The sequence below is a fragment of the Haemaphysalis longicornis genome, unplaced genomic scaffold, assembly GCF_048455015.1.
Source record: "Haemaphysalis longicornis isolate Haplotype H1 unplaced genomic scaffold, Haemaphysalis longicornis Haplotype H1 scaffold_2, whole genome shotgun sequence".
NCBI lineage: Eukaryota > Metazoa > Arthropoda > Arachnida > Ixodida > Ixodidae > Haemaphysalis > Haemaphysalis longicornis.
Window position 1 is genome coordinate 249646491 of NW_027526295.1, and position 18924 is coordinate 249665414.

An 18924-nucleotide genomic window follows, 5' to 3' on the forward strand; every position below is an offset into this window, starting at 1 on the left:
ATCAATTTTTATCTTCAAAACTGGTGCCATCGGCCGTTTTACTCAATGTTTCGTGTAGTAGCATGGGTTTATGTCTAGCTGCTCCACAACTCCTAATCTTGTTTTTTTCATGCAACAAATGTCCGAAGCAGCTTGATGCTGTGTACTTTGATGTGAGAAAGGCTTTTAATGTAATCAATCACGTGTTTGCTAATTATGATAAGTTACTCATGGGATGATTTTGCTACGTCAGTGTGAATTACTGTGCCTCCAGTGACGTGGGGTCTGTTCTAGGCCCTCTGTTATTTTTTTTACTTGTTAACGATGTTTCAGTTGTGTAAAGCATTCTTCATTTGAATACGTGAGCATTACTCAACTCTGTAGGCTGGATATCTGGTACTGGGACCAAGAGATGGCACATAAAATAACTGACAACATGAGAACAATTAATTTAATGCAATTGGTTTGAAAAAAAAAATTGGGGTGGTTTTGGGAATGGATGGAAATCAAACCGTGGGGCTCCGCCATGCGGAATGAGCAAACTACTCTCGCGCCATACCCGTTCGATGGCTCTAGCCGGCTAAAGGCAAAATTACCGAGGTCTGCAGGAGTAATTTGAACATGCTAAGTACGTTGCTAAATGACCTCTGCCAGGTGATGTGAAAGTTGGCATGCGCCAGATTAGCATGTGCCATATGAGCTAATGGGGAGCTGGTGACGCCATTGGCTTCATATGATGACTGTCAGTGAAAAAAGTGTGCTGCTTTTGGCACAACACCTGCTCTTCGAATTTCATCGGAGCAGTGGAGTCTGAAGTGTCTGCGTCTACTTCAACAGTAGGTGTGAAACCTGGTTGCCCAATGCAGTTCAGCGTCGAAGAGAAGTGGGAGCGGTGGAACCCAGCAAGGAGGGCCGAATGAGCAGCCAACACTGCTGCGCCGAAAGACCTGAAATCGTCCACCACAAAGACAGCTGAGAGAGCAGCAGTGAAGGGGGTGCGAAAGCAGTACCCGGAGGCGTGACAGGGAAAAGCTGAGGCAAAGCGGCGTTGGCGAGAGGAGGAAGCTGAAGTAAGGCATACTGCTTCTGCTCCTTTCAAGGCCGAGGAACATGGCACTGCACACGATTCCGGTGTATCCATCAGGCAACTGGACATCAGTGCTTTCACATTCATTCCATCATAAGCAACTGGACATCAGTGCTTTCACATTCATTCCATCATAAGGAGTGTTTAGGTGTTCTCATATTTGTTGCATTGTTCTGGCGGCGTCAAGATTTTGAAGGAAGCTGGTGGCTTAAATTAGAGCATAGGCTTTTTCAATACTCTGTTCAAGATGTTACTTTCCCTCAAACTTTGACGACAGCTTATCTTCTTGTGCTGTTTGGTGACCAGCTGACCTTTGCGCCGCATGTTAACTTTATTAAACTGCAAACTCTGTGCTATGTGGGCACAGTTTGCGGATGGAGAGAATTTTGGGTTGCAAGGTCTTTCATGAAACTGCACTCTACTGTCTGGCACCCGTTCTGTAATATGCCTCGAATGTCTGGGATGATACGTGTGAGCTTTTTGATACTGTAGTTGTCAATGCTTAGGGACTGCTTCCCCTCTTCTGACCACTGTACTCAGGAGCAGGGTGTCAGAATGAAACCGGAACCGAAAATCAAACAAAAGAAAACTATTTTTTGGCTATTTATTATTTCGTTCAGCAGTTTGGGTTTTCGGTTCGAGTGGAAACTTCAGGTTTTTCAACATCAATTCCACTTTCCATGCCGCGAGGTGGGAGATTGCGGCCGGTTCGCTGGTATATAAAGCTCCTTTTGTTTTGCTTGCAACATCTTTCCTTCGGTAGGCTTTTTACGTGTTTCCCTACTCTCTCCATCGGTCACCATGTTCTAGATTTTTCTAGAACGCTATATGTTTGTCCCGATGGTCGTTGCTTAGCTCTTCGCGTGGTCGCTGCCTGCGGTTGGCTGCGAAGCACACATCGCGGCCGTGTTTATTTATTGTTAATTTATTTGATTGATTGATTGAATAAACTTTTATTGAGACCAGCAGACAACGTTTTTACACGCCGCGACATGGGCCTTTTGTCATCCTGGGGGTGGTGCGGGTACTCGGCTAGGGGCTCAAACTCGCCATTGCCGGCTCGCGAGCCCCGTGCCTTTCAAGCGCCTCCAGGACCTGCTGGACGGCCCATAGCATAGTTGTAGTCCGTATGGCTTCTTTGAGCCGTGGCTGGATGGCTTTTGATGTAGATGCGTTGAGGTGCTTGGTACATTCCCATAGGATGTGTGCCAGGTTGGCCCTTCCCTTGCGACAGATTTGGCATTCAACGGTTGGGTACGTCTCGGGGTACATGTGGTGTAGCAGTGCAGGGGTGGGTACCGATCCTGTCTGTAGTTGGCGTAGCATGATGGCTTCTGCTTGGCTCAGACCTAGGTGTGGGGTGAGAAGGTCCGGCGGGCTAATCGATAAACCTTGGTTATTTCACCTTAGTCGGTCATGTGGTCTTTTGTGCAGAACCACTCTACAGAACGGCTGGGGGCGGCGGCGTGGGGAGTAAGTGCTCGCGCGGCCACGTGTGCCATCTCGTTGTGGTTCGTGTTGGTCCCGGACACATTCTCGCCTTCATGTGTGGGTATCCATGATTTTATTTTAATGTTCCTTGAGCTCGTTGGTGGCAAGTGACGCAGTATCCGCACAGCTTCCGTGAAGATGCGGCCCTTGGCGAAGTTTCGAACAGCCGTTCTGGAGTCGCTGATTACTGTCATGCAGTCTGCGTCAGTGATGGCAGGGTGAGGGCCATCTCCTCCGTGCTGCTTTAGAAACTCGGCTTCTAACCCTTGGGATTTTTGTTGATTTTAGCAAAGCCTTCGATAGCCTCAGTCACCACGTTCTTTTCGCGAAATTAGAACACTATGGTATTAGAGCACTATGAACACTAGAATAAATTAGAACACTATGGTAGAACACTATGGTAATTAAATCGTACCTGGCGGCACAATCCCAATATGTGGTGATTAACCAATGTCCTTCACAAACTCTCAACAATTCGAATGACGTCCCTCAAGGTATTATTTTAGGACCACTCCTTTTTAATATAAACATTAATGATATTCCAAAAATCAGTTGCTATGCAAAATACATTATACAGTCGAACACGGATATATCGAACACGGCTATATCGAATTATTGTCTATATGGAACTCATAAATTATCCCCTTGAAAATTCTGTGTAAAAGTATAGGAATTCGTACGTTTATATCGAACCGTATTTTTCCCGGCATTGCGTATATCGAACGCCGCGCGAGCTGGAAGGTGCTCTTCAGCGGTCGCTGCACCACCGATTGAGGTTGCGGAGGATGTGGAGGAATGCGCGGGCATGGCGAAGACTGGCTCGCGGAACTAATCACCCCTAGCGGGACGAATTTGCGCTTGCCCAGTAGGGCCCCGCTACCGGCCGCCGTAGCGTTAGCGGACGAAGCCCGGTATGCTAAATCTCTCTAGGCACACAAGCCCGAACGCTCGGAAAATGTGACAATGTGAGGTAGGGATGCCCCGACTGCGCACGTCCTTTTTTTTGTTTTGCGGCTGCGTACGTTCCCCGGCTTGCCGAAAAGGGATTTTTTTTTTTCTCTCTCTCTCTTGGTCTGTCTTCCCCCGATGTCGTCTCGGGAAAGGGAAGAGGGAACGAAGGCGCTGGCGGTCTCCTTCTTTTGCATTTTGCTGCTGTTGCTGCTGTTTGGCGAGTTGTCCCGCACATTTCGGAGATCACTGTTTCTCTCGGAGATGACATTCGCGAGCGCTTTGTTGGAGTCCGTTCAGAAAGCCTTGGAATTGTTACCTTCAAAGTTCTTGCGGTACGTGCGCACTGTTCTTCTTTTGCGTGCGTGTTGGCCCAGTGTGCGAAGGCGCAGCGTACTGCTGGAATTTTCTAGTTGTGGAGCCTCGAGAAGATCGAGACCAGCGTCTTTAATTTCATTTCCAGGACGAAGAAGCAGGCCAAGATCAGCGATTTTTTTTTTCACGGAAATAAAGCGTCCTGTAGCGTCGTGAGTGCGGAATTAGTTGTCATTCTTGAATGCGACGATCGGTAAGTGATCGTCCGCCATAGGTGAGGTGTCAGAGCCCATATTTTTTTATATCGAATTTTTCATATATCGAACTATTTCGCGATCCCCTTGGAGTTCGATATATCCGTGTTCGACTGTACATATACGCATATGGCACCAGCCTATTTTTCCCTTCCAATGACGTACAACACTTAAATGACATGGCAAACCACGTGCTTTCATTACTTGCCACATGGTCATTATCGAACTCGTTAAAAATCAACACTGAAAAAACTAAAGCAGTACTTTTTCTGCCCAAAAAAAAACGTGTATTTAACCCTCCTTCTCTATACGTAGGCGGCAGTGTTATCGACTACGTAGACTCGTTCAAATCACTGGGTGTCACGTTAAGTAATACTATGTCATGGCATGCCCACGTTAGCAACATTTCTTCAACGCTTACTAGGATTGTCCGAATTACTTCACGTAACCGGCACATTCTACCTACGAAAACTAATGTTGCATTGTACAGTCGAACACGGATATATCGAACTCCAAGGGGATCGCGAAATAGTTCGATATATGAAAAATTCGATATAAAAAATATGGGCTCTGAAACCTCACCTATGGCGGACGATCACTTACCGATCGTCGCATTCAAGAATGACAACTAATTCCGCACTCACGACGCAACAGGACGCTTTATTTCCGTGAAAAAAAAATCGCTGATCCTGGCCTGCTTCTCCGTCCTGGAAATTAAATTAAAGACACTGGTCTCGATCTTCTCGAGGCTGCACAACTAGAAAATTCCAGCAGTACGCTGCGCCTTCGCACACCACGCACAACACGCACGCAAAAGAAGAACAGCGCGCACGTACTACAAGAACTTTGAAGGTAACAATTCCAAGGCTCTCTCAACGGACTCCAACAAAGCGCTCGCGATGGTCATCTCCGAGAGAAACAGTGATATCCGAAAGGTGCGGGACAACTCGCCAAACAGCAGCAACAGCAGCAAAATGCAAAAGAAGGAGGACGCCGCCAGCGCCTTCGTTCCCTCTTCCCTTTCCCGAGACAACATCAGGGGAAGCCAGACCCAGAAAGAGAAAAAAAACTATTTTTTCGGGAAGCCGTGGGACGTACGCAGCCGCAAAAAAAAGGACATTTTCCGAGCGTTCGGGCTTGTGTGCGTAGAGATATTTAGCATACCGGGCTCCGTCCGCTAACGCTACGGCGGCCGGTAGCGGGGCCCGACTGGGCAGGCGCAAATTCGTTCAGGTAGGGGGGATTAGTTCCGCGAGCCAGTCTTCACCATGCCCGCGCATTCCTCCACATCCTCCTCAACCTCAATCGGGGGTGCAGCGACCGCCGAAGAGCACCTTCCTGCTCGCGCGGCGTTCGATATACCCAATGTCGGGAAAAATACGGTTCGATATAAACGTACGAATTCCTATACTTTTACACAGAATTTTCAAGGGGATAGTTCAGGAGTTCGATATAGACAATAATTCGATATACCCGTGTTCGATATATCCGTGTTCGACTGTATTACACTTTATTTTTCTCCCATTTAAGCTATTTTCTCGTATGGGGCAACACCTCAGTGACCAATGTTTCGAAGTTACTAATCTTACAGAAGAAAATGCTGTGCGGAATTGTCAATAAATCATGATTCTCACACTGGGCATGTGTATTTGCAATACAATATTGCACCGGTCAACAGACTATTTGACTACACGTTTGTTCGTATAAAAAATTAACCGCAAGGAATGACCATTTTCTTTCTTCAGTTGTCTCACTTACCTGCCGCCAGTCATCATATGATGTTAGAAAACCTTACAATTTTGTGTTACGGAAGTGCCGAACTAATTACGGCTTTTCTATGTTAAATTATATTGTTCCGAAGTTTTTAAATACTGCGCTCCATAATCAACCAGTACTCTGTCTACATCTGCCATCCGCAAGATTTTCTTTCAGGAATCTACACACCCATAATGCGTTGTACGGTCATGTTCACCTGTGCTGCGCAAGCGCGCACGTATCTCTACGCATCTTCTTAGTGCTTTTACCTTGTACCCACTGCTGACTTGTGAGGGTGGAGAGGCACCGTCAAGCAGTGCGCAGTCACTGCTTTTTTCTCTTCACCCCCAGTTTGTAAGTTCAAACTGAAACACAGTAGAATGATGATGATGATGATGATGATGATGAAGAAGAAGAAGAAGAAGAAGAAGAAGAAGAAGAAGAAGAAGAAGAAGAAGAAGAAGAAGTCGGAGTTGTCCTAGTCTATGGGCTCTCTCAATGTATCCAGCTTCAATTTTAAGGTGGCTAGAAAAAAAAATCTTTAATACGTTCCGATTCTGCGTGTCCTTCGTTTTCTTCTTCAGGAAGCCCTCTAATGATAAGGTTGTTTGTTACACCTCATACGGTTGTTCATGTCACCGATGCCATCCGCAAGACCTTCATTCATTTTACAAACGTTCGCTATAACTTCCTGCACAGAATCCGCCACTCCAGCTAAATTGTTGTGGAATTCCAACACAGTGTTCACATTTTTTTTAACACGAAAGTGTTTAATGCCCGGGTACACAAAGATCTCAGTGTTGTGATATCCGTCATGGAAGTGACGTCTCCAGAAAAAGTGCTATTGATGCGGCGGCGCCCGGATTCGAGCCCGCGACTCTCTCGCCACAATGGGAGGTATTTGGCGCTCTTCCCACTGAGCTATGAACCGAGACATGAGCAGCTCTGCGAACGCGCCTTATTTCGTTCTCTATGACTCGTTCAGATGGAGAGGCAAAGCGAAGTAGCACATCATGACACTAATGAGCACTGACAGTTAGCGCCTCGATGCCAGCGCCTTCGTGTACGGGCGACGCACGTGAATTGAGGCACCCTCTGCTGTTTTTTTGTTTCTTGCGTGTCGGCGTCACTTTGTCTGGCAGGGTCAGGCTCGCAAACCCTTCGCAAATGAAGGAGGTTCCTTTAAGATTCAACTGCTTCTGTGAAGGCCCTTTTCCCTTTCGTGTTTTGCTGATTCCTATGACTGATTCCTATGAAAGAGGGATCAACCACAGTTTTTCTATATCAGTCAGACAGGCTTCAATTCTGCTGATCTGCTTTTTGATTTCGTTCAAATCAGTCGTCGTTGCTTCATGACAGTTCTTTAGCTGGTAAACCTAATGCAGTCCAGAAAAAAATTGATTTGCATGCTTACCAGATGATAGCAGGGTAAAGTTTCACAGTAGAAAAAGATATCACCTTTACAGGAGGTGGTGCAAGTAGGTGCAAGGCGCTTTCTTCGCTGACAAGCAGCGCCCCCACCTCTCACCGTGGCCAGTGACTCAACTTCTCTTTTCACACATGCTCTTTTGTTCGCACGACGAATCGGCAGGCCGTGACAAAAGGGGTGAAATTGGGAGGCCGTGGTTATATGGTGATGTTTCCAAGAAACGTTAAGTCGCGGATGAAGCTTTCTCGATAAGCCTGTCTGTGCGCTGCTTGCAGAGGCCATGTAGTGGACCACGAATGTTTGAGTGCCACTCGCCTCAGGACAAGCCAACCCAGCATTAAATCCTTTGTTGTGTGTTGGTCCGTGAGTATAATTTTGCCTTAATCCACAGTATTTCTTTCGTAAAATGTTAGTGAAATTTATGCCACATTGTCTTGTCCAGGGTGGTGGTCAATATTCGAGGTATGATATTGGCAAGCGTAACTGGCGTGCTGTCAGGTATAAGTGTTCTGCTGGATTATGTAAGCAGACAAAAGAAATTTAGTACATCACAGTGCTAGCTGAACCAAGGCCATCTGAGGGAACTGCTCACGGAGGCACTGTTGGCAAATTTCAGGGCAGTGGAATTACAATTAGCGTCATGCATATGTCGGCTTTGCGACGCTGGTCTGTAACATGCACCTGGCACTTATATACCTACAGACCTAATGTACCACACTAAGGTCGCGTCAGAAACATTTACACGCTCACAAATACAACTCATTTGCGAACACAGTGACATCTTCACACAAATATCTAATTCCAACTAATACAAATGGTAAATTTTAGCCGTGAACGGGCCGCAAAAGCAGCGGCAATAGTGAGGAACTACCCGGAGCGACTCGCGACAGCTTTTGAAACAAGCCTCTGGAGTATTTCAGTGGCACCCCTACTGGCCGTGCTTATGACGTATAACTTCTATTCTTTGCAGGTCGGTATTTTCAAACAGCTCGCTCCTATTCTCTCCCTCAGAACCTTATGGTGTATTTCTTTCTTTTGTTCTGTCAGACGGAATTGATTTTGCTAAGCGGCTGTTGGGCTGTTTCTTGGCTGGCTGCTTCATGTGTTATGTCAAGCTGTTTGCATTGTATTTTGCCCATATTAAGAATTGGTTTTTCAACTTGGCATGTTTTTATCTCTGGTTAGCACAGATCGCTTTGCATTTAACACAGAACTTAGATGTTCTGTGTTACCTGTACAATGCAATTATGGTTTTTTTTTGTATCGTGCCAGCTTTGTTCATGTTCATTGTACACAGTGTGTACGTTGTCAATATTTTTAAAATATTTTTTCGTGATCCCAGTACAAAGGCCTGTTGGCTGCCCTCAGCTCGTTAATAAACTCAATTTATTTGTTTACTTTTTCGTGCTGCATTTGTGAGTGAACCTTTGGAGATTTAGCATGATTTTGTCAATCACTTGTCTGTAACCGTATGATATTCGTGATGATACAGAGGTAGCCTCGGGCAAAAGGCCTTTTTCCCCGGGTGATTTTAGCGGTTCTCTGTAACTGTTTCTTCAGCTGCTATGCCGGCGTGGAGAATGCCACGTGCGCCCACAGTGGCACATGCTCGAGGAACAGGTAGCGAGGAAAGCCCTCCTTTAATGCCTGTGCAGTGTAATGAATTTTTGATCATTCATTTGGAAGCAGGAATAACCCAACATTATTCTAGTAATGTTAGGAATAACCATACTTCTTTTGCTTTCTCCCAGTATTTTCAAACACTTGTGCCCTCCATATTGATAAGAATAGATTGATTTGAACTATTTAACTTCTCTTGGCTGGATTGTTGAAGCTCACAGTGACAACGCATGGGTGAATAAAAATGTGTGGCACTGGCTTTATTTTTCTTTGTGATAAAGTCAATCATATATTTAAAATTTCCCCGCATTTCCCCGAGGGGAAGAATGTGAAAGTGCGAATGCATGAGTTGAATTTGCGCGGTTTGGTAATGTTCGCGAAAGAGAGATCGCACACACACACACAACTACAAAGAAAGAAAGATGCATTTATTCACAGACACCTATTTGTGTTGTCGTTGTACTTGATTGCTAGAGCGGATCTCAGCTTTGAAATTTCGTGTCAGTACTCCTTTAAGCGGGTGCATTAGCCCTTCTCACGCCCGATTCCTGGCCAATCCCCCACGTGGGTATGTGCCATGTTAGCGGCCAGGCAGCGCGCGCCCATCTCCCCCCGCTGCCAAGGAAGACGAGGAGATTCCTGGCCAATCCCCCAAGTGGGTATGTGCCATGTCAGCGGCCAGGCAGCGCGCGCCCATCTCCCTCCGTTGCCAAGGAAGACGAGGAGCGCGCGCACCCGCAGCTGTTGCTATGTGGACGGACGGCGGTCACCGGAATTCAGGGTCGCTTATAAAGTGCATTCGCACTTAAAATTAACAAATTTGAATGAGGCATGAATCCAGGGGGATGTCTGGATGACCCCCCCCCCCTTCGCCTAACGCATTTCAATTTTGATGCACATCAATAGGGCAAGTTCACGGCTGCTAATAAAAAAACAGCTATCAGGAGTTTTACATTGATTGTGGCTGCTGTGGAACTAAAGCTTGGTCCTCAATCCGGGCTTGCCATAAGCAGGGGGTAAAACTGCCATGACGTGCAGCTGCGGTTCATGTACGGTGATAGTGACGAGAGATGAGCTCGATCCCAAAATAAGCACTCTACTTGCATTTTGAAATGATAGGGTGTGTGGTAAATAGAAAATGGGTACGACAAGCTTTTGGGAAACCGCCAGTCTTAGTAACCTCCTTTATTCTCTTCCATTTTCTTTTGGCATGAGTTCACGAGTCCTAATGACGTAGGTTGCCCCCACCCCCTCCATTTTTTTTTTTGCAGGTATTAAAAACTGCTCAATCTTTTTCTTCCCTTCTTTTCCACTGTATAGAGTAAATCCCCTTTTTCTTTTTGTGTCATGCATATTGCACAAACGCTCATGCCCCATGATAATTGTCACAAGTAATCTTTTGCCTGTCCTTCAGTCAGACTACCCTAACTGTGTCTTTGCTAGCACTTGCAACGCTCATAGGGTACAGAGGCAGCAGGACACGTTGAGTAGAGTGCTGGCAGCTTGCAGAAGCAGTTTCTTCTGGAAATGCAAGTGGGTCCCTATTTAAAAGAAAAATGCAGGCGAAAATAGTCTGACACAGCTGCCGGTGTTGCATGTGGTTGGATTTGGTAGGCAAATTGCCAAGCAGCGCTACCCTTCCATCCCTCCTTGTTTGTTTAGGATTGTTGAAAGTTCGAAATGTGGCGGGCAGGAGGCAATACAGCAAACAAAATTACGGTGCCGTTCAGCCCCTGTGCCCTCTCAGTTTTGTGCAAGGAGATGGACGTCGAGCCAAGAGTAACTAACTGAAAACGATCTTGCTCACGATTTGATCCTTTGTGAATTCTGCTTTTGCACTCTGGCGCATTTAGCTGGAGTGTTCCTCTCTGGCAAGAACTTTACGCCCAGCTTTCACCAGTAGTGGTAGATGAAATATCTTCAAAGCCCCCCTCCAGCAGCCCACAGGGAACTCTTGTTTCATGAAATTTTGGGAAATATTTTATTTTTCACGACCTCATTAGATTGAGTGTAATGAAAACTATTAGCCGCCAAACATCTTCCAAAGTGGGCAGCACTAAGTAGGTCAAAAGGTTTGTGGCTATCACCTTAGAGTGTTGTATCCAAGGGAACATACTGAGTCCTCCACTGACGATGCCCAGCTTTCGCCGGTAGCAGCGTTACAGAGTGATTTGGGGGTCTCAAATCAATAACCATACAATCTTTATGGTTGTTTAGACAAAAGGGAATCAACTGAGAAAGTACACTGAGGGCAGGACACAAGAGTAACGTGCTCGCTGGCCACATCGCAAAAAATACGGCGAACAAGAATAAAAATCTCACTGTTCCCACTATCTATACTGCTGCGAATAACAAGCAGAAACAACTGTACACTGTGTTTGAGCTGAGTTTGCGGACATTGGCGCATTATTTTGTCAATGAACTGCCAGGGAGCACTGGTTCCGGAGTCTTGCAGGGTCAAGTAGCGGGCTCCTTAGAAGGTGGCATTTAAGCCATTCTATCTTCTGCAGCACCTTTGGCGGGACAATAATCCTGACTACTGAAGCGGGCCGAACCACTCCATTTTATCTTTCATCGTTTCCTCCTTCTTCAGGGTACACATGCTCCATCTTGCGCACTTATGACCGGGGCTGGTATTCAGGTGATCGACAGCTGGGCAAGCACGTGTTCACGACATGGCCCGTGCTTTTTGTAGTGATTCGTTTCTCCGGCTGACTTCTTTGACACTTGAGGGGCAGGTGTCTGGCTATGTGGTATTCACTCTCTTCATGAGTCTTTTTTTTATGATTTTATTTTGCTGGCGCTTGTGAGGTGCAGTTTATTTCCACGTTTGGCTCATTTGGTAATGCTTTGCGCTGGCCTTTGGTCATCCATGGAAGCGCCCGCCACTGCCACTGTTTTCACCTTTCTGACTCATGCTACCCGTCCAGAAAGTTGTCCGATGAATCCTTGCATGCGGAGATCACTACTGGAACGTCTATTCTTTGTACATTGTAAGCATCTTTGTCTTGGCTGCACTCATACACACCGGATATTGCCATTTGGTACAAACCCGCCGCGGTGGCTCAGTGGCTAAGGCGTTGCGCTGCTAAGCACGAAGTCGCGGGTTCGATTCCCGGCCGCGGCGGCCGCTTTTCTGATGGAGGCGAAAAGCAAAAACGCCCGTGTGTACGAGATTTCGGCGCACGTTAAAGATCCCCAGGTGGTCAAAATTAATCCGGAGCCCTCCACTACGGCGCGCCTAATCGCCTTCGTTGCGTCGGCCCGTTAAACCCAACAATCAATCAATCAACCATTTGGTACAACAGTAAGTGGACAATTTAGTACATTTCTGTTTTAGTAAACATCTTGCTCATTTGTACTCAAATTTTGCACGAAGTTTGCATTTTATGTTCTACTTTGTTTGACAACAAGGGTTTGGGGACAGTATTCATGTAGTTATTTATAAACTGAATAAAAACTTTTTTCACATTGGGGAACCCGGGCTGCAGTGACGGAAAAATAAATGTTGAGGAAAGTAATGTTTTGTCGCATTGCTAAGCCGTTGTGAGTGAATTTTATTGCGGGTCTTTTTTGTAGTTAGGAGTTTTAGGTGGTGCAGTGGGCGACAAAGCACTGTCCCTGACCAAGTGCATTAGAACCAACACTGCACATCCTCAAGTAAGGACATCTGTTCACCTACTGTACCATAGGTGAACCGCAGTGCCTACTCTACTGTAGACACTGTGGTTGCTGTGATATTTTTGAAACCGTGTGGGCCCCATAAGGGGACCACCGCTTCAAAAAAAATGCAACGCCAAGAAGCCTGCCAGGTTTTTAATGCAGGAGCAATAGACAGACCACAGAGTGGAAAAGCCAGTGACTTCTAACCCATGTGTCTGGGAAGTGTTCCTTAGCACGAGCTTTAACTCGGCAATTGCGAAATGCAATAGGTGGCCATCCGCACCAGTACACCGCAGATGAAGTAAGGGAGGGAAAGAATGGAGCCAAACGAGTGAACGGAGAGGCGGCGAAATTTACTGTCGGCAGTTGTCGTCCCATTACACTCTGGCAGGAATTAGCAGTGGCACAATGTGTATGACGTATCGGAGCCATTCAAAAGCGTTGAGACATAAGTGGATGCGAAAGCAAAGTGTCTCAAGCGGCAAGGGGGCGAAGCCATTTGATAGTGTAAGAAAGACGCAAAGCATCTGAGGCTTGATGGGACAAAGTGTGCGAATCGGATGGGACAGACAGAAAGAAGACGCCATACATCTCAAGCATTCAGTTGGACATTTATGTTTTCGAATTAATTTGCAACCAGTAAGAAATGCTAAGGTGTTCTCGGAGTTTTCTGAAATGTGTTCGCTCAGGGATTTATTCAGAATTTTAATTTCGGGGGCATGTCGAAATCCTCCTGGCGGGGGGTTTGGGAGCGGGAGGGGTTATAAATCCCTTGGCGGGGTGTTCGTGGTTGTGGAATTTTTGGGGGGGGAGGGGGTTGTCGAAATCGTTCTTGGGGTGTTGGGGGGGGGGGGGGGGTATAAATTCCTGTGTTCGCTTGAGTAGAATATGTGGCTATAATTAACGAAAAAAATCTATGTTCCTGCACCAGAAATTACACTGTAACTATCCCAATCAGGGAAACTGCATCAGATCGGGTACATCGGTGGCACCTCAACACATCTGGGTGTGGTCCATTTGTCAGCCTTTGAGACCAAATTCTAGTTTTTCTAGGACCACTCAGGCCTTGACTGTACCACGAATGGCTTGGCTCTGCTGATCACAAGCACTGGGAGGCAGACCAGGCGGTGTGTTCAGTCGTTGCCTTCGCCCTAAATTTACTCTGACAATCTAATCCCCATAGAACGTAGACCACACCTTTCCTTTGCCCTGTCCTCTAACTCTCCTCCCTGCCAAAACACTTTACACTGCACGGCATGAGCCGAGAACCACGTAGAAATAAATGTTTCAGAAAAGCAATTTTAGTGAACGCTCAAGACGAGACGTCGAGTAGTCGAGTGACTTTGGCTGCTCTGAACTGGTGTAGAACTGCAACTAGTGTAGCCTTGGTTGCGGTTTCTTTCTCTGCTTTGCCCTGTTCTGTGATATTCTTTTGTAATCTGCACAAATACATTTATTTTAAAAATGTTTCGAGACATCAGGAAGGCTGTTTGTTCAAGTGCATATTTCATCCCATCAAAAAGAGTACGATAAACTACGTTAAAAAATAATCAGCACATTGCAGACAGAAAAAGCAGCAAAGTTATGGTTGGTGATAAAGTGCTCGACAGAAATAATATTATTAAGGCATGTATAGTACACGTGTGGCGAGGCCTTAATACACATGTGGCGAGGCATCTACACAAGGAGTGTCTGCAGTGCCCATGTACCTTGAAAATTCACTTGTCGTCTTATTTTTCCTCAGTACACGTAAACGCTTAGTTGAAGCCTTTGCACATAAACAGCACTCCAGGTGAGCTCATTGTAAAAATCATGCCTAGCTGTGAATTTAAATCTGAAATTGCCGTTGCCCCCCCCCCCCCCCCCCCCCCCCTTCCACCCTTCTCTCTCTGTCTCTCTCCCCCCCTCGAAAAAAATAGTTCTTTTTCTCCTCACACTTCGGATTTTTAGCACAATGTAGAAATAGTACCGCCGAAGTCATGACTGGAAGTCAACATGCATGAGATAAAGATTGTGATTCTTGTCGAATTACTATTTTGCGTACTTATACGTTATTTCTTATCGAACTGGAACCTTGGGTTTGTTTTTTTTATAGCTCACAAACATGCTGTAGATTGTTTGGTTGAGACCAATAGTTTCAGTTGCTGCATCTGGGGCAGCTGAAATCGCTTGCTTTTGTTGCTTGTGTAGTATTAAGTGGAAACGGGCCTGAACCATGGGCTAGCTTCAAGGCTGGAACAGCCTGTGAAGCGTCGTCGACATCATGTCATTCATTTTATAGCCAAGCTGCTTATCTTGAGCCCCCGCATGCGTTCCTAGGGGGTTATCTTGGGCTTCTTACATCTGAATTGTGGACAAAAATGATGGCTGTGGATGCAGGGAGAGGGGGAATGAGTGTGCCATTCACGCTGCAGCTGTCAGGGAAACCATCGATCACAGAAACCGCAGTAGAGCACAAAGAAGGAAAAAAAATGGGAGGTTGTAGAAGCAGCACCTCGGAATTACAGCATCACTAAGGGAATTGGTCCCAAATAAAAAATGATGCAATTGCTAATCATGATATTACAATTAATGATCTAACACATTCCACCTGTATTTAATACTGCCTTGAAGTATAATGTTTAAAGTTGGGCATGAACGAGAGTTTACACCTTTAACCGTTGTCGGACTCTTGCGTATTCTGCAACGGAAAGTGCACAAAGACGTTTACAGCTTCGCTAAGAAATGCCTATTAAACAGACATGCCTAACTGCCATCACACAACTGCCACCCTGTTATGGGTGACGCATACTGTGGGCGCCAGCATTATATTGAGAAGGCAACAGTGGGCGCCATGATTTAACAATTATAAACAAGTGCCTGTAACTGAACGTTGATTGCCTCTAGTATGTGAAAGTAGAGGGGCTGTGATTGATTTCACTTACCTCGTAGCACGTCGTGGAACTGTAGATGCACTGGCTTCGGTCAAGTGTGTGGCCGTGTATGTCAGCGTGGCTCGGTCTGGTGCTTTGCAAGAGAAGCAAGGATACCTGAAAAAAGGCCCTATGGGAGGAGAGAGGGGAGAGAGGAGGGAGGGAGTATGCGGCTGCTTTGGTTGTATCCTTTTCCGACCTCTCTTTTATCTCTTTTCTCCGTCCACAGCCAGGGCAGCTAATAAAAATCGAAAGGCACAGTGAGATGCTGAACTTCACTTTTCCAATATTTTTTGTCACGCTTCGTAAAACCTGATCTCGTCTCATGTCAAAGAAAAGGGGCTTGAGGCACCTTACGGTGAAAGGTGTGCAAGTCCAAGCATGTATTGTGTTGGTACAAGGGTGGGTGAGACTGAATCAATGTTTTGTTTGCTGGTTTAAAAGGCCATGAAGACAAAACACAAATTTGGTTCATTAAAGACACTGCTTTGCCCCGATAGCAATGATGGCAATTTTCTCACAAACTTCAAAGAGGTGAAGCAGTGGCAATTACCCAGCCACTTTGTGGTGAGGTCTGTATGAAGAAACGTAATCGGCAGCCGCCGATTTACACCACCGCCAACAAACATGACGGGGCAATTGTAGTGTTGTTTTTAGTTCCATTTCATCTATATCAATCAGTCATGCCAGTTTTGAACATTAGCGAATGCAGAAACTTGAAAACATACCTTCTGTGATAGTTTTTCTCCCTGTTCTCATTTATTTCATAAGGGGAGTAAAAAAAAATGATGTGCAAAAAGCTATCGGCATCTGGTTAAGTGTTCCAAGTCAGTTTTCTTTTTCGTTTATTCGTGCTCGATTTTATTTGAAGACTGCACCATTACAACCCACCCTTTTCGTCAAAATACGTCGGGAAAATGAAGAATTAAGCTTTTTGATAAAAATGCACAGCTACGCGTCTTCAGCGCTGAAGCAGTTCTCATTTGGTGCCCATTGATAACGAATGGCCTCGTTGGCTGAAAATGATGAACCACAACTTGAGCGACACAGTACAACTCGACGAAGCCTTTTGGAACTTTCCCTGCAGTTGACACCTGTGACAATGAAATGGTACAACTATAAGTCGCCGGAGGTGGAACATTTTAATGGTAGTCGATTAAAAGCTGGCCAAGTAGGTAAAAATGTGTCGTAAAAGCAGTGTGGTAGGAACGTAGGCAACGAAATAATGGGGAGAATAAAATTTCTGTTTACCCTGTTCCTTTGCACTGTTCAGTATGATGAATTCGTAGATCTGGTGCGCTGTTGACCGTTCTCACTTTTTCTTTTTTGTTCTAGCTTTTCTCTTTAGAAATCGTTGAGTATTTGATGTTCAATCCCATGTTCAGAGTTTAAAAGAAACCTTAATTGTCCTTAAAAAAATCTTAATTTGGTGCTTCGCTTCTTTAATTTCTGGAAGTCCTTCTGGAAGTTTGTTGAAGCTAATACATTTATGTTGACTCTTGAACCAGGAAAACCGGCAGGAATTTTCCACATGATTTCGCCCCGGGTCCTTTTTAACTGAAAACACCCCAGAGGACGTGGCGGGGCCTGTCAATTGGCTGCCGTGCGTTTCCATTTACTGCATGTATGTACATTTTTAGACTATTGGTGCTTGTTCGTTTTGGCGCGCTCAGTTCTTACAACAGCAGCTCCGCGTCCGCGCGTCCTGTCGTAAAAGCGAAGGGCACCAATTAAGTTTTCGTCGTTCGGGCAGACTCGTATCTGTGTCAGCCATCGTTGTTCACCCGCTTCAGAGGCGGTCGGGGAGAAACTGGGAGACGCGCTGCGTTTAGGTTGTCGCCCGCGGCCATTCTATTCATTGGCGTCCTTGAAGCGACACGTGCGCGCTTGTGTGCGAGAACGTGTCTGCTTTTGTCGGCAGACGACAAAGTGACAAAGTCGCCGCCGCTTTTCGGGCCGTCCTTGCCCCCCTTTGTTTCCGCCGCAGTGTTTCGACTCGCCTGAGGGAGATTTCGCGTCGTCGTCTTCCCTTTAAAACCGCGGGAGAGAGGGAACCGTTGCCTCTGTGCATTTGTGTGCGGCTAAAGAGAGAGTGGAAGGGGGGGGGGGGGGGTAGCTCTTTTGCCCCGTATCTTACCTCGGGGTACGTTGAGAGGAGGCGGGTGGGTACCGGAGATACGAGGCTCGTGCCGCCGGCTTTTTTCAAAGGCCAAGAATTGGTTTCTCGCCGTTTTATGACACCGCGGGTTTTGTTGCTGCTTTGCTTCCTCTGTGTTTACGTCCAGTTTTGTTCGCGCCCGTGCGGCTTGAAGGGCGCGCCCGCCTGTTGTATGCTCTGAGAGACAGAAAGAAACTGGAGTTTTTTGGGACAAATTGCTGTCGCTTCCTTGGCTTGTTTGCTCTTTTAGAAGTGTATTTTTCTGCTTCTCCTTTCAAGGCGTTCACGTGGGCGAGGTGTATTGGCGTCCGTTTGTGACACTGGCCCTGGAAAGAAACAAGCTTTTAAATGTAAGCGTTGTAGGGGCGGTGGATGTTCTGTAGCTGCGGGAATGGGATGGATGGGGGAAGGCAGTAAATCAACGTCAGTCGTTCTGGTTCGCGTGCCGTGACCGCCTCTCGGGCGCACGATTTGTTCTTGGCGGTCGTGGGCCCAGTGCGCGCCCAGCGATCACATTGGACGGGTGCCCGCGAGCTCGCGCGCGGGTGTGTTGCTTGTGCGCGCGCGCTATGGCGATGTGTTCGCGAACTCTCGATTTCGGCGGCTGGTTTCTGGGCCCCTGCTATGGTCCGGCGGCCTTCGTTTTGGGACTTTTCGGGTAAGCTCTTTCCCTAGGCGCCTCCGCTCGCGGTCTTTGGAAATCGGCAAGGACGCGAGTTCGATTCCGGCCGCGGCGGCCGTTCTTTCTGATGGAGGCGAACAACGAAAGCGCCCATGTGTCTAGATATAATTCGAAATTGATTCGGAGCCCTTCACTACGGCGTGCCTCATAGCCCAAGTGCAACTTCGGCGAGTAAAACGCCTAATCTTGTTTTATTTTCCGCTGCCCAAAATCGGGCCGCTAGATTTGTTTCGGTGTTAAACTGCTGACTGGTAGTCTCAATTAAGGTGTTTGTAATTTACAGCGCTTCCTAACCCCTGTCTACTTCTATGGTGCTTGTTGTGTATGGGCACGATGTAATGCGCTGTTGTGGCCAGGTTTTAGGATGCGTTTCTTTCTCTTTTCTTGAAGACATTGGTGCACGACTGTGTGCGTTGTGCACCGCAAGTGATATCTTTTACAGCCGTGCTTTTGCTGCTGGGCTCGTAGGCAATGTCGTTGAAAATGCAGCACACAAATGCAAGACGTTGCTTGTAATAGTGTGCAGCAAGGGTAGATGAGTGGCTGTGAGTGGATTCTGTTGTGTTTTAGTGCCGTTCATCCATGTTCCCAACGTGGCTTCCATCCACAAGTGATATACCGGCTCTTAAGG

The 18924-nt window shown here is 46.6% G+C and overlaps 1 protein-coding gene across 6 annotated transcripts in view; it reads left to right on the forward strand.

Moving 5' to 3' along the window:
* LOC144170366 (uncharacterized) overlaps positions 1 to 18924 on the forward strand; it is an 87130-nt gene that overhangs the window by 17030 nt on the left and 51176 nt on the right. Inside the window, exon 1 of one of the 6 annotated variants that reach the window (XM_077700131.1) lies at positions 17729 to 18269. The exons of the other annotated variants lie outside the window; for them this stretch is intronic. Coding sequence (XP_077556257.1) covers positions 18181 to 18269 — 89 coding nt within the window. The 5' untranslated portion in view covers positions 17729 to 18180. Of the gene's footprint in view, positions 1 to 17728; positions 18270 to 18924 lie in introns of those variants that run through there. 6 annotated transcript variants of the gene reach the window in all.